Here is a 13,209-nt window from a genome sequence, read left to right as displayed (position 1 = left end):
GAAAGTGAGCCAGCAACGAGGCAAAACAGGATTTTCCAAAAACTGCATTCTGTGAACATTAGAGAGTTATGTGCTGTCAGTAAATCAGTTCAATCAGCAGTAGGCCTTGCATATATTTTGGTTTGTTATTGATCATGTTTTAGCAGATGAGTGATCAAAAATTCCCACAATCGGTCTGCAGTGACTTCCTCACTGTAATTGAGATGCTTTTTCAAAACTAGAACTCAGTAGACTTTATACAGTATTGCTGTTTTTGCTGGTCACTGGTCACTGTTGAAGAAAGGTTGTCTTTGTGAGCCATCTGGCCTTCCTATATGGGCCTGTAGTGCCATCATATCTCTTGTAATAAAATACATTCTTCTGGAGCAGATTGTGGTCTTATCTGCAATGAACATTATCTCCCTTGTGCCACTTAAGTGGCATTCAGGGATGTAGAAGCAGTAACAGTGATCCAAAAATATGCATTCTTGAAGCGACAGAAATTAATTATATGCTTAAGTGCAAATCTAAGTGTCTGCATATGTACAAACTGCTCCACTCTGGAAACCCCTCAGTTTTCTCACATCTGTGGTGATTCAGAGAGGCACCTAAAGGCACATGGGCAACAGTTAGTTTGGTTGGAATTCTGTTTACAAAGATGGCTAGTGCCATTGTCCTTTGATATGCTCAACTCATCTACAGCAGCCTCTTCAGAGAAGAGTGATCTCCTGTAGGTCTTGTGCCAGCTCTGTTCAGATGTCTTATATCCTGGGAAATCTAGAAGGGCACTGGAAACCTGTAATTAGGTGTGTGTCTTGCTCCTTTTCATTCAGGTCATTGACATCATGTATCTGTTTTTTACATCTATGCTTAGGAAGTCCATTCCAGCAAGACTGCTGCATTTTTATAGTACCTGTATTTCCTGGCTTTCAAAAAGAATTCATAATATGATCATGCTCTTTACACCTTCTTCTGAGGATGTGGCACCATGAACTCAAAGATGGAAGACTCAAGGGGCAGGTGGAGAGTGAGCAAGAGGGAGCTGGCTCCACATCTGAGTATGCAGGACGCTGGTGTGAGGCAGAGGAGCTTGGGTTCCAGTTTCTGATGTGGTTTATTTAATCTAGTAGCTGCACAGTAGACACATAGGCAACCACGGCAGCGGAGACTATAACACGTTTGTCATCCTTGCTGAAAGATCTAGTTATCAGGCTGATCATAGGATTTGCCTTGTGACCTCAGGACTCTTGCATTCCTAAATGCATACTGGTCCAGCATAAAGAGGGAAGGAGTGTGTCCTGTTCCACCTCTTTTTATGTCCTTTGCAGTGTATGCCTAGAGGTAAGGGAGCCCTGCAGAGAAATGGGTGCTCTGGCCTTGAGGCAATTGAACCCACCTTCTCCCCTTCTTTTTGTGTAATTTAACTGCTAGGCTTTTGTGCAAAACCAGACAGGTTATCACTTGTCCACCTTTTTGTGTCTCTTGAAGACCCTGGGGGAGCTCTAGGGTCTGCACACAACTCTTGGCACTAGGTGCTACAGGTAGGACCTTCACCTTCCAATTAGGGCTTGTGTTCAGTGTGCATGTGATAACTTGAGACAGTCTCAGCTACTGGAGTCAAGTAGCTGTTCTTGGTTGTGCTGTCCTTGTTAAATCATGTTATTCTGCATGCCAGTCCCCAGGTGGATTTTATATAGCACAGACTTCCTCTCAAGGGAAACTGGTACAGCTTTTCTCATGTAGAGAAGTTACAGCTATGCAGATCCAGAGCCTGTAGAGCTCTGAGACCAGATGCTAGTAACCATGTCAGGCAGGTGGCCTGCCAACTGAACTTTGTCTGCTTAATGAAGTTGTGTGGCACAAAAACCCTTTCAGAATCTGCTTTCTCTCTTTTAGTGAGTGTTTCTGGTCCTTATATTCATAGAAACAACTTCTAAACACACGAAAAAAAGGATAAACCAAAGCAAATGTTGTTTTTCTGATTGCCCAGCTAGCGAGAAACAGGAGTTCAGAAGAGTGGAGACCATCCAGATTCCCTTCTTTTTTTTATCTGACTGTGGTGAAATGATGACATTTGGGTGTCAGCATTAATATTGCACTCTTGATCTTTTTGCTATTTTTAATGGGGAGTAAAAGGTTAGGAGAAAGACCACAGTGACTGTGAACTGGAATTATTTCAGAGCAAGAACTAGAGAGACACAGGAGCGATGGAAAGCAAGGAAGAAGAGAAGGAGAGATAAAGAGAAGCAATGTTATAATAGTCAGGCTGTCAATGGGAAATGCTATTTCTCACTTCCTAATTTTGAATTTGATATTGAAACATGAATATGTTAATGCAAAGTTTAATTCATATGTAAGAGTAATCGTGATTTCTCTGTTCTTCATGTCTGTAAGTGGTCTATTGTAGATGAAAGTTGTGGAATCTGAAATTTTAGATCTTAGTCAGACCTTCCATCTTCTCCGTGGTCTTAATTTGAGATGCATACTCCACTGTATTTCTTTTAGTCAGTCTCTTTTTATTATTGAATTAGTAGATCTCCTTTGCATATTCAGTATCTGGCTATTTATATGTTGATGAACTGTGGAAGTTAATAAACTTGGTGTATTTTTATATTAAAATGTGAGAACAAATTTACAGTCTGTAGATTCAAGAGAGACAGTAATAGATTAAGCATGTTCTGAAATTTGAAATCTGAGTGGGAGAATGACAGCTAATGTAAGAAAAGCAAGTTTGTAAAAGGCCTTAAAGTAAGATAATGATTGCTCTTGCTTTAGTTCTAGACAGCCCTCTCTGTCAGAGAAGAAGATACCTGACCCTTCACCTTTAGCAAAGAGAAAAGCCTATGAGAAAACAATGGAAAAGACAAAGGCAAAAGAACAAAAACTGTAAGATTCTTTTAAACTTATTTTCTCTGACATAATTTAAACCTTGGGTATATTTTCTTGAAAAATAAATCTGTATTTTTCTATTTCTTTAATTCTAGGACAGTTTTTATTGTTGGCAGTGAAATTAATCACTGCTCAACTTGTGTGGGGGGGTGTTTTTTCCAGAGTATTTTTCTGTACAACTCAGGAGCAGAACCCTGAGAAAATGATGTCCTTTGGAGCATTTGCATATGACACTTTTTTTTTTTTTTTTTAATGGAAGTCATCAGTTTCTCTAAGAAACTGCAATTTTATAAGAATGTCTTCATTTCACATATGTGTGTTTTCTGCCTGGAGCTTTCATTGTTAGCATGTAAACTTTGAACATCGTGCCACCTTGCACTCTGCAGCAGTTTGTAGTCTTAAGTTTGTTGCCTTCTCTGGGAAATATCTGTAGCTAGCATCATAATTTTATTTATTCGCTTAAGAAAAGAGCATCTAACATTTGAGGCATGTTGCATTTAACTTCTCTAACCATTCATAACCTGTTAAAGAAGATGTTCTTTTTTTCTTGTAGCTCAGATTCTGGAGCCCCAGAGGCTAGTCTGTCACCTCCTACTTCCCCACCAAGCCGGCCCCGTAATGAAATGAATGTTTTTAGTCGTCTTACTGTTTCTCAGGGAAACACATCAGTTCAGCAGGATAAGTAAGTCACAGAGGGAAGCCTCAGCCCCCAACCAGGGAATTGCAAAGTGCGCTCAAGTTATCAGTGTAGTATCTGTTAGATATTTTGCCCTTCTCCTGCAAGACAAGAGGAGACATTTCTCATGGTTTTGTGTAGTTTTCAAAGAAAATATTTTAAACTTCCATGGAACCATTGTAAAAATTCAAGAAAAGCAATTTCCTGCTGAACCTTGTTTCCTGTTTTCTAGGCTATGTCTGCTATTTGTAGTTTTAAAGCCAAAATAGAAAAGAATGGTAGAATTCTTAGATGTATGTGTATCTGTGTGCGTGTTTACACTTGAAAGTAGGATTTAGCTGACAATTTAGGAAATAGTGCTTTTGTGACAGTTATTCAGTTACTCCAGCATTTCTCCAAGTGCTGTCACAACAGCACCCTGGAGGATGGGATGTTGAAAAGGCTAGAACACAGTTGTTTAGAGATTATCCAAATTATTGAACAGACTGACTTTAGGAGGTGATCTGGAGGAGCAGATGATATTCATACCTTGTCTAGAAGGAGAGCTCAGTTTCCTCACGTTAGGCTTCTGTTAGGACCCTTACTCCCAATTGTAGTGGACTTGACTTGAGCAAAATCTTTGCAGGATTCAGTAGTGGAACTAGTGCAGCACTTACGAACTGCAATTCAAACTTAGAATAAACCTTTAGTTCTGACTGTAGCAAAACAAGAAATTGCTCTTGTCTGTTTAACATTTTTTTATAAAACTTGGGGTTTTTTTCAGTGGTCTACAGAGTCACCACATAGCAAGCAGTAGCTTGCAAGGCTTTCAGTAGTTTAACTGTGCTTGTAACTTCTTTATCTTAGCTATGTTACCTTTATCTTATTGCTAACTCCCGCCTAACCCTTTTCATTTTCTCTGGACTGACTTCGAAGTCAGATTGAAACTGCTGAATCTGTTTGATTTGAGTTGAAAATGAAGGACATCTGAAGACATACTTAAGACATACTGTTCATGTCGGGGGGGGGGGGATTTTTTCTTGTGTGTTTTCTTGTTTTTTATTTTTAAACATTTTTGAAAATGAGAGGTGAAGGATTTTGAACTTAGGATCGTTTGCAAATTGCTGTTCTTATTTCAGTGGGCTATCAATACATTTAATATTTATATTTTTGTACTTAACATTTTACATGTTTCTTCTGCACTTAACAGGCATTGATGTTCAGAAACTTTTTTTGCTTTTGATATTTTCAACAAGCACTATGTTACGGATGTTAAATTATGCATCCATCTTCTCCTTTTATATTGTTGCCTTTACTTCTGTAAGAAAATGTTGGGGAAATAAGCAATGGCTCAGCTGGTGTTACTCAGCTTCTTGGGCTGAGGCAGTCTACCAGTGTAACTTACTGCTGAGAGTGCTATTTTAAGATTATTATTCCGCCCTCCCTTCCTGCCTCCCACCCCCCTCCCCGCCATATTATCACAGGTGTAAGGTATACCCTTAGCAATGCTGCATACTGTACATGGATTTGCATTGCTTTCCTGAATTGGCCATGCTGTTGTTTGTTCTTCTCATATGGAGGCTTTACTTTGCTGATACCTATATTCTTTCTCCTTACAATTCCACCACTGTTGATTGTAGGTCTGATGAAAGTGATTCCTCTCTGTCGGAGGTACACAGGTACTCTCTCTTTTCTGTTTTCTTGGCATCTCTCACTGAAGTTATTCCAGCTCTTAGGAAATTTCATTTTGCTGCATGAATTTTCCTGATACTTGTGCACTGTATCTCTCTTACCAGAAGTTTAAAAGTCTGAAATTTTGGTCAAGCATGTCTTCCCCCTCTCCTTTTTTAGGATGTTCTTTATCGTTGTTGAGCATGTCAGGTTTTTTCTTTTTAAATGAAGTATAGTATAAACTTTTCCTTAGACATTTTTTCTCTCTTCGTTTTCTTTAAAAAAAGAGGAGCAGACATTTTCTTAGGTTTATATGCTTCTCTCTTTGTTTTTCTTGTTCAGTTTTATGCTTTGGTCACTAAAAATTAAATCCCAGTGTAAATAAAAATGAGTAGGTTTTTTATTATGTCTTTCTGGCAGAAGGCACAGTGGCTTAAGGATGAAAGAAATGTCCCCACTCATGTTCCTAAGCTGTGGCTTAGGATTTTGGTACTCGGTGAAAAATTAGTTTATCGAGAGAAGGGCAGTCAAAGGGCTAATAACAATGTGATGGTGGCTTTGTCTGGTCATTGTAGCAGTCGTAGTGTTTTTTGTCTATAGATTTCAGAGCACTGCACATAAGTAGATGGATATCTCCGGGACATGTATTTTACGTGGCTTGTCAAGGGAACAAGTGGGTGAGAACAGCAGTAGGAATAACTCAGTCTAGAGGCAGCATGATCCACTGGGGAATACTGCAGAGAAAACCACATTAGTTTTGTGTGGTATTAGAAAACAAAAGCATAGAGACCTAAATTAATAATAATAAATTGTTCCTGTATTCTTGAAAACATAAAAAGGTGCAGATTGAAAGGTGAATGCCTTTCCAAAATGAGAAAGTTAATGTCAAACAATTTAAGGCAATATTAATATTAGTAAAATCTATAAAAGGATTGTGGAGGAGTAATGAATTATATGAATGAAGATGTTCTGAGCAGTAAAAATGTATAAAATAATAATTTCTAAGACACTACTAGATAAACCAGCTAATTGTCACAAAGTTAGATAGTATCAGGAAGGACTTTTTCCTTCCTGTGGCAAGCTTCTGGGTAATATTATGTAATTTTCACATTTTCCTAAAGCATCTGACACTTTTTTTTTTTTTTTGGTGAGATAGGGCTATGGTTCCTTTTTCTCAGTTACATGTGTAATACCCAGAAGAGCATGACAGTGAGTCTTAACTGCAAGCTGGTCAGGTCACAGCATCGCATTGCATGTTTGTGGGCATTACCTTGAGGCTTTTCTACACTTCACAGAAATCAGTGGGGTCCATGTGTGTGTGCAGTTGTATGCGTGGGATTTTAGACTGCTAAAAAATTTTTATTTGTCATGTACTGTGATTTTTTTTTTTTGTTTTTATTTTTTTTTTTTTTTTGTCCGGACTGAGTTACAGTCTTTTGGCACTACCACAGAACTAGCTATAAATCCCCAGGAAGATTCCTCTGGGGTATCTGTACTCCAACCATACTCCCTTTTAGCCATTTGAGTACAAGTGTGGCGTTGGGTATGGGGTGCAGTAGGAACCTTCCTCAGGCACGCAAGTTAGCAGCAGTTCTCCAAGCCTGCCCATAGAAGGCAGTTGACGTGAAATGCCTGCTGAGTTTGGAATTGGCAGTGTACATTACGTTTGCTCCATTTTTCAGACGTGCTATTTAGATTAAGATGTGTTTATGTAATTTGCAGTCTTAAGGTTGGTCCTAGGCATCCAGGAGCTGTAAGCATCCTGGTTCTTTCAGCATTACACAGACTTTCCCATGTACCCAACATTCAGCATTTTGTCTTTTTTTCATTTGTTTGGTTTTGTATGTGATTTCCTTTAACTGATAGTCCAGAGTTGACACTTGCTGAAGCTAAATAGTGAAAATCCTTATGTAGTTTATGAAAGGCATTCAGCTGTTCTGCCCTCGCATGTAAGAAAATTAGATTAACTTTTTTCCTTACATTTTAGTAAATTAATTTTATCTACGTCTATTACTATGCCGAACTCACATTCTCTTCTTTCCTATAGGGGGATAATTAACCCATTCCCTGCTTCAAAATGCATCCGATCATCCCCGCTTCAGTGTATCTATACAGCTGAAGGACATACCAAGGCTGTGCTTTGTGTTGATGCAACTGATGACCTTCTCTTCACTGGATCTAAAGGTTGGGCAAGCTCCATGCATCCGTGCTGCCTACAGAGGCTGCTTTGACAGCTTGGGATATTGTGAAATTCTCAGTTTGTGCTTAGTGCTGTAAACACAGTGGAAAATTGTGAGGATCCATTTTGCAACATAAGCTGAAGAAGGATTTACAGTAATTATCTATAGGTTTTTAATTCCAATGTGTAATATTTGGCTGTTTATTTGTAGTGGAAAAAGTAACTATCAAGAATAACACTAACATTTGTTGAGTGATACGATGGAACCAGTCACGGTAACGTGCACACATGATGTGCAATGCAAAGTAATAGCCTCAGGGTAGGGGTAGCGGTGGGAATTAGCACATCTTTGGCTGTGCTGCCTACAGAGTTTGAATAGAGTCTTCATGCCATAGTTGATTTTTCAAGTAGAGCTAAGGACATTTTCTGCTTCCCCTGTGGGTCTTGTTGCCTGTCCCTTGTGGGTATAAGAGTTGTATGGCTGTTGTGGAAGAGGCTAGATTTTTAGTAGTCACTAAATTCCTTACTGGATGGTGCAGCCAGTCTAGGAACTCTTCAAGCTGGTAGAAACAGTGTTTTGGAAGAAAACATTTTCCTCCTGTCTTTGGTGACTTTCCATTGTAATCACTCAGTTTGGCTTGAAGATAACATAACCAGACCTCAGTGGTTATTTTTCATTAATACCCTTTTTAATATTGCTCAAAAAGTGATTTTTGCATGTTCTTCTTTTTATCTGGGCCTTTTCGTGTAAGGCACTTATGGTAGAGGACTTGCTATATTCTTAGTTGTGCAGCTGAAACTGTGGCAGACTCTTTTTCTCCCAAATAGAACCTGTGTGATAATGTGTGATTTTTATTTTTTTTTAATTTTTTTTTTCTTTTCTTGACGTATCAAAGCTAATGTGAACTAGAGTGGTGGCTGGGAAGACGTTAACACCTACTGACAGGGAGACTCTCCTTTTCACCAGTTCAGATAATGAATAAACTCTGAAATTTCAGGGCATCCTTTTTATCCCTAACTAATATAGAGATAACCCCATCAGATGCAGGTCTTCCACTGCTAATATTTGGGTATGGTTTCTGTGGCTATTCTACTAGCTGGCTGTTAAAAATACCAAGACACCCTCTTACAGTGATTTGGCAAACTTTTGGTCTTACAAGTTTTAAGCCAACGTTTCAGCATTTGTGCAAGTGTATACAAATGCAAAAAAGGACATACATTTAGCTTCTGTAAATGTTGCTTAGTTGATTTGTATTGAGATTTTTAACTTAGTGGCTCTGTGTGGGGGGGGAAGGCTTTTTAAATTTTTTTTAATTTTACATCTGGATTTGTGTTCTAAAGGTGGGTTGGTTTGGTTTCGCTTTTTAACATGTGGATGCTTGTAAATGCTTGCATATGCTTACAACATATAGATGTTGTAAATATTTGCTCTTTCTTGTCGTATGCTAGCTTCCCATACTTATGGAAGAATTTTTCCTGTATATATTTTTGGAGGGGAAAAGTTTACAAAGTACACTTGTACTCAAGAGTGTAGACAGCTGTTGAACTAAAATAAGGTTAAATCTTTTGGAAATTGTTGCTGCAGCAGAAAGTCTCAGCTCACTGACATCACATAACACTAGCAGTGGGTGCCAATTCCGGAATGCCAGTAAGCTTTCATGTGCATTACGGATATTGGGCTTTAGTCTTAATAGCTGGTATTTTTAAAGTGGCTGACAGTTGTTGGTATACTTACCTTCTTCATGCTATTATAACTACTGTCTACACATGAAGCTTTCTCTTCATCCTCCCAGTACTTATTCTAGTAAAAATGTACTTCTAAAATATATGGAGTGATGCAGACATTGTACAACAAGAAAGCTTCCTGTGCTCTCTATTTGTGTTGCAAAATTCTTGAAAACTTCTATGTGTTTGGGATTTTAGTGCACAAAAGGTCACAGTATTTAAATTCCTTTGCTACTGGGTGAAAACTGTGACTAAAGCGCTTACCCTGGGATTTTCAGAGGGTCCTAAAGCACTGAATAGTTTGGATCGCTTCTCACCTTTGTAGTTTTGTTGTGGCAGTCAGTAGCCATGCTGAGCCTCAAAGCCCCTCCTGAACTATGTTCTTGATGAAGAATTCTTGAATTAAAAACTGGGTTCTTCTCTTGATCTGTCATGATCCAAACTTTACAGCTTCTAAACTGTCTGTATCTTTACTTCATTTTCCTTGAGATGGAATTTTATCCTTTTAAAATGCTATGGGAGCTAATATGCACATCTTGAACACACAACATTTAATGATTAACCTTGCTTAGTTTTGATGATGGTAGATGATGCCCATGTGTATTCTTTAAGACCTCTTTAATTTAGCTGTTTTTCTGCAGTGCTTACCTAAATGGAGGGATATGTATGAAGTGCAAATGAATGCATGTACTTTTTTTTTTTTAAATTACTGAGTTTTGGAAAACATGAGTTTTTTCTGTTTGGGTTTTTTATTATTCTTTTCCCCTTTTGTTTGTCTTTATTTAGATCGTACCTGTAAAGTCTGGAATCTGGTAACTGGACAAGAGATTATGTCTCTAGGGGGTCATCCAAATAATGTTGTTTCTATAAAATATTGCAACTACACTAGCCTGGTCTTCACAGTCTCAACCTCCTATATCAAGGTGTGGGACATCAGAGATTCTGCTAAGTGTATTCGGACATTGACGTAAGTATGCTAAACCTCAAATGCCAAGAGTTTAAATGAGTGTTAATTTTAGATCAATTTTATTATATTTAATTCAATAGTGCAGCACAGTGTAATTCAAGTACAGTTTTCTGGGGCTGGAAGCTTTCTTTACCAATTCAGGCTAAGTCAGTATGGAGTACTAGTAATATCTGGAAACACAAAACAATTTGCATTCACACCTATAGTGTTTTATCAAATGTTCAGTATTCACAATTGGCTTGTAGCCTTTTTGCTCAGGTAAATAAGTTTGTTTTTAAAAAGTATGCAAAGTAGGGAGAACCTAATGTAGAGTTTGGGGTTTTTTGTTTGGTTGGTTGGTTTTTTTCCTCTCCTCCTTTCTCCCTGTACTCAGGTCTTCAGGCCAAGCGATGCCTGGTGATGTGTGTTCAGGAAGTACTAACAGAACAGTCACCATCCCAGCTGGAGAGAACCAGATCAATCAGATTGCACTAAATCCAACTGGCACATTCCTCTATGCAGCTGCTGGAAACTCAGTGAGGATGTGGGACCTGAAAAGGTACTGAACACCAGCAGAAGAGAATGTTCTTTAGGTGGTTACATGTGCATATGAAACAGTCAGTGAAGTGTTTCCTGTTTATGGTAATGTCGATAACCTGGACAAAATATGGTCAAGATATGGATCAAATAATCCATGCTGTGGTGGTTACTGAGATAATGGAGGTGCTTATGATTTCCTCATGTGTTAAGGTTATGGTGAATTGTTTCAGTAAAAATGATTGGAAAAACACAAGGTTTTGTTTAAGACAGGCACTATAGAACAGACTCTTGTAACGTGACAGATGCCTGAATCCTGACTAGTAATTGTTGATGAGATGATGGAAGCCAATTGATGTCATGTAATATAATATGGGACTGTGATATATAATAGCACTTTTCCAAACAGAACCTTTACCCAAAGAGTGCGTTCAAAATACAGAGAATACTTTGAGGGGTCTGATTTGTCTTTTAAATTTTTTAATTCTCATTTTACATAAATAGAGACTTCTGTTTACATTTAACATAGATTTAACATTTACCTGTGGATATGAGCAATAGAGTATATGTTAACCAGAGGATGAATAATGAAGACATAGGGGGAAATAAAAAAATTGTTCTGGCAGAAACTGTGCTATAGACTGTATTGGATGTATGGAAAAATAACAAATCCTCATTTCTTCTCTTATTCTTGAAGATTTCAGTCTACAGGAAAGCTAACGGGTCACCAGGGTCCTGTTATGTGCCTTACTGTAGATCGAATTTCCAATGGACAAGATCTTATTGTCACTGGTTCAAAGGATCATTATATAAAGGTAAACCATTAGTATTTGCTTATTTATTTTAACTCTTTACATTAGCGTGGGATGCAGGCTTCAGCAGAAGTGACTCACATCTCCATATCTGAAATGTGATAGCCAAGATGGAAATTCTTTCATCAGTTATAGATTATGAATAATGTTCAGTCTTAATAAACGCTTATCACTTCAGTGCTGTTTTTATTTCATGATGGAACATGGATGGATGGCTGTCTGTAGTTAAACTTTTTCTTAATCCCCAGTAAGGTGGACATGGGGGGTATGAAGTCTTGGAGAAATATTCGTAACACCTACTCTTAAGTAGCATTTAGCTCTTGAAACTATCTTAAGTCAGTGCCTCTGTTTTGGAGTGCTAACCTAATTGCTTCAGCAGAGATGCTCTGTGTGCTCCCCACAGAAGAGAGTCTGGGGTCCAGCCCAGGCTCTTGCTTAAGTGTTACCTGAGTTCTGAAGTGGGGAAGGAGAGAGGGGTCAGCACATCTCAGCCAAGGTGCCCAGTCTATTTGGTGTATTCATTAGGACACATGTTGCTCTGAGTGGTGTTCAAAGCACAGCCAGTGGTGTTACGATACTATCCTGCTTCTTGGCATTGTGATTAATTCACTCAAGGATAGGGCATCTGTTTTTTGGGGAGGGGGGTTCTGGTTTTTTTTTTCTTTTCTTTCTTTTTTTGGCCCACCTCATCCAGGGGGTATTTGAACCCACAACACCAGACTATGGGAACTATACATCATCTTCCCCATAAAGCTGACCCTCACGCTGCAAAGAACGTGTGATTCATGAAGCCAAAGAGAGAATGAGCAAGATACTCTAGCTTGTTATGAGGGGGTACCCTTTGTTCTGGTCTTATACTTCTCACACACTGGAAAAAGTGTATTAACACATCTGGGAGTGGAGCAGGAGCCAGAACCTGAGTGAGCTTTCTCATTGAGCTAGGCTTTATCTTTTTTATTCTGCAATTCTTGGATGCTTGGCTGTGCACTGGGCTGGCCTCAGAAGACAGCCTTAGGAGGTGGATGCATAGCTTGATGGTTTGGTCTGTGGATTTGAATCCTATCAGCAATCCCTATGGTTAGAGGCCAGAGGATTCTTAGGCAGCAGGGTGACAGAGAGAGGCACTCTAATAATTACTTGTCTGCACAGTGCAGAATACTGGGTTAGTTAGGAACTACCATCCTGGCACAGCAATGAGTACAGAACCTCTGTGAGGACAACAGGATGTGATCATATAATGCAAGTTTGTCATGCTACCAACTCATGTGACAAGCAAGGACGTGGAAGGGCATTTGGAAAAACATAGCTGTCAATAGTCAGAGAAGTTTATCTGCCATTCTTGTGTGCTCCCTTGCTGTGGACAGGCTCCATAAATCCTTATGAGGCTGTCTGCTTCTTGACTTATACCACTAGAATATCCAGGGATATTTTGGCCATGTGTATGTGCTGCAGAGTAGTGTGTGTTCTGCAAGGTGAATGTGTCCATAATTGTCAAGCCACTTTGGATAGTACAAATGATCTGTATGTGCGTGGTCAGTGCAGCAGCTTGGGAATTCTCAGTGCTTCTGCACATGGGTAGGTCCACTGGGGTAGTAGGTCTGGTCACAAATACTGCTTTCCCCTGCTACATGAAACTACTGTCTTGTCTACTGAGCCAGGAATATTAGTCACTGCTGTCCAAGTGCCTAATTTTTCTGGTGTATCATTGAACTTTTTTGTTACAACTGGAACTGATGCATGTTAATTGAATGGGGTAACTTTTAAAATACCTTAAACTCACATACGGTATTCTTTTACACTGCCAAGCTCTCCCTTT

The 13,209-nt window shown here is 38.9% G+C and overlaps 1 protein-coding gene across 2 annotated transcripts in view; it reads left to right on the top strand.

The window, feature by feature from the left end:
• The window catches only part of KIF21A (kinesin family member 21A), a 95,133-nt gene that overhangs the window by 73,727 nt on the left and 8,197 nt on the right, over nucleotides 1-13,209 (top strand). Inside the window, exons 28-34 of one of the 2 annotated variants that reach the window (XM_050892472.1) lie at nucleotides 2,755-2,865; nucleotides 3,422-3,550; nucleotides 5,164-5,202; nucleotides 7,242-7,378; nucleotides 9,885-10,065; nucleotides 10,439-10,603; nucleotides 11,279-11,396. In XM_050892472.1, coding sequence (XP_050748429.1) covers nucleotides 2,755-2,865; nucleotides 3,422-3,550; nucleotides 5,164-5,202; nucleotides 7,242-7,378; nucleotides 9,885-10,065; nucleotides 10,439-10,603; nucleotides 11,279-11,396 — 880 coding nt within the window. The remainder of the gene's footprint in view (nucleotides 1-2,754; nucleotides 2,866-3,421; nucleotides 3,551-5,163; nucleotides 5,203-7,241; nucleotides 7,379-9,884; nucleotides 10,066-10,438; nucleotides 10,604-11,278; nucleotides 11,397-13,209) is intronic. The other variant, XM_050892480.1, reaches the window with a different exon arrangement.

Source organism: Gymnogyps californianus, chromosome 1 (assembly GCF_018139145.2).
Source record: "Gymnogyps californianus isolate 813 chromosome 1, ASM1813914v2, whole genome shotgun sequence".
Taxonomy (NCBI): Eukaryota; Metazoa; Chordata; class Aves; order Accipitriformes; family Cathartidae; genus Gymnogyps; species Gymnogyps californianus.
This window is presented reverse-complemented; position numbering and strand designations above follow the sequence as displayed.